The 1391-nt window shown below is 64.8% G+C and overlaps 1 protein-coding gene across 1 annotated transcript in view; it reads right to left on the bottom strand.

Moving 5' to 3' along the window:
* The window catches only part of PLCD4 (phospholipase C, delta 4), a 7341-nt gene that overhangs the window by 1731 nt on the left and 4219 nt on the right, over positions 1–1391 (bottom strand). The window contains exons 8-10 of the mRNA XM_009324859.1: positions 1268–1390; positions 744–900; positions 199–335 (exon numbers count right to left, since the gene is read on the bottom strand). Of these exons, the coding sequence (XP_009323134.1) occupies positions 199–335; positions 744–900; positions 1268–1390 (417 nt within the window). The remainder of the gene's footprint in view (positions 1–198; positions 336–743; positions 901–1267; position 1391) is intronic.

Here is a 1391-nt window from a genome sequence, read left to right as displayed (position 1 = left end):
CAGCCGGCCCCCGTGGCCAGAGAGATGCGGGGCCACACAGGGGCCAAAACACCGATACCCGGGTACCCCTGGGCTCCCCAGTGAAGGGCAAGAGCCTGCAGCCAGTCCTGGCCCCAGCCAGGGTTGTAGCTGGCACCAACACGGGTGTTGATGGTGCCATTTGGCACGGGACCTGGGGCATCTCCCCAGTCAGCAGCCCTGACACCCCCCAGCCATACCTATCTGGCACCCCACGTTCCACATCTCCTGGGGGCTGTAGTTGGAGGAGTCAGTCCGCATCCCACTGGGGTAGACGCGTGTCAGCTGCCAGGTGTTGTGGCGGACAAACTCATTCCCTAGGGATGGAGCGTGAGGGCCACTCATGGGGTCATTCCGTGGCCTGCACAGCCACCCACACCATGTGCTGTTCACCCATCCACCCACCCATCCTTTTGTCCACCCACCCACCAACTCATCTACCCATCCAAACATCCATCTATCCTCCAATCCATCCATCCACTCACCCACAAATTCTCATCCCTCTCCCCTCCTGGGAGCCCAGGCGTCCTGCCTCATTTTCTGAGCCAATAAGCCCCCCTCACCCACCAGAGCCAAAACCCAGGGTACTGCCCCGCTGCACCCTCTTTCTCCCGGACAGGGAGGGAACCTCAGTGTCTGGAGGCTCTGGCCCTACGTCCGAGGAAGCCGCCTGCCCCCTCCACCCTGGCCCACTCCCCGCATGCCGCTGGCCCCCTCTGCCTCACCCGCATCCCGGATGAGCTTCCTGGCCTTGGCCTCAGCAAGGGAGGAGATCTCGGAGGGCCGGGAATGGCTGCGGGCCTCCTGGAAGCCCCGGAAGGACACGCTCTTGCAGTAGACGATGCAATCAGACAACGCCTGCGCCAGGCTCTCCTTGTCTTTCTGCAAGGCAGAGCCGTGTTAGGTCCCCCCGATCCGTGCACCGTCCCTCAGCGCTCACCCAGGACGGGGGCTGTAGAGCCCGGGCAGCTGAGAACAGGCAGGGGGTGCTGGGGGGGGCAGCATCCCCACCACAGGCAGCCTTCCTGCCAGGAACGGAGCAGGCAGGGGACCCCCAGCACGGTGCCACCACAGGGACGGCTGTGCAAAGAGGAGGCTGGCATGGCCAGGGGCAGAAAGGGCTGTTCCCCCTCCCTGGTGATGTCCCTGCAGTCTCTGCCTCTCCCCTTGGCACTGGGATGTCACCACGACCCACGGCTGTGTCCAGGGGCTCAGCGCTCCCAGCCAGTCCCCAGCCCAGGCCACCCACCTTCACCCTCCGCCTCTCCTCCTCTGCCTCTGCCCCGTTGTCATCATCAGACACATCGGGCGCCTCGTCGCCTGGCCCGTCCAGCATGTCCTCCAGCCGCCCGATCTTCTTCCCCTTCAGCAGG

This window comes from Pygoscelis adeliae, unplaced genomic scaffold, assembly GCF_000699105.1.
Source record: "Pygoscelis adeliae isolate BGI_AS28 unplaced genomic scaffold, ASM69910v1 Scaffold346, whole genome shotgun sequence".
Classification (NCBI taxonomy): Eukaryota; Metazoa; Chordata; class Aves; order Sphenisciformes; family Spheniscidae; genus Pygoscelis; species Pygoscelis adeliae.
The sequence above is the reverse complement of the archived record's forward strand: the minus strand, read 5'-3'. Positions and strand labels throughout refer to the sequence as shown.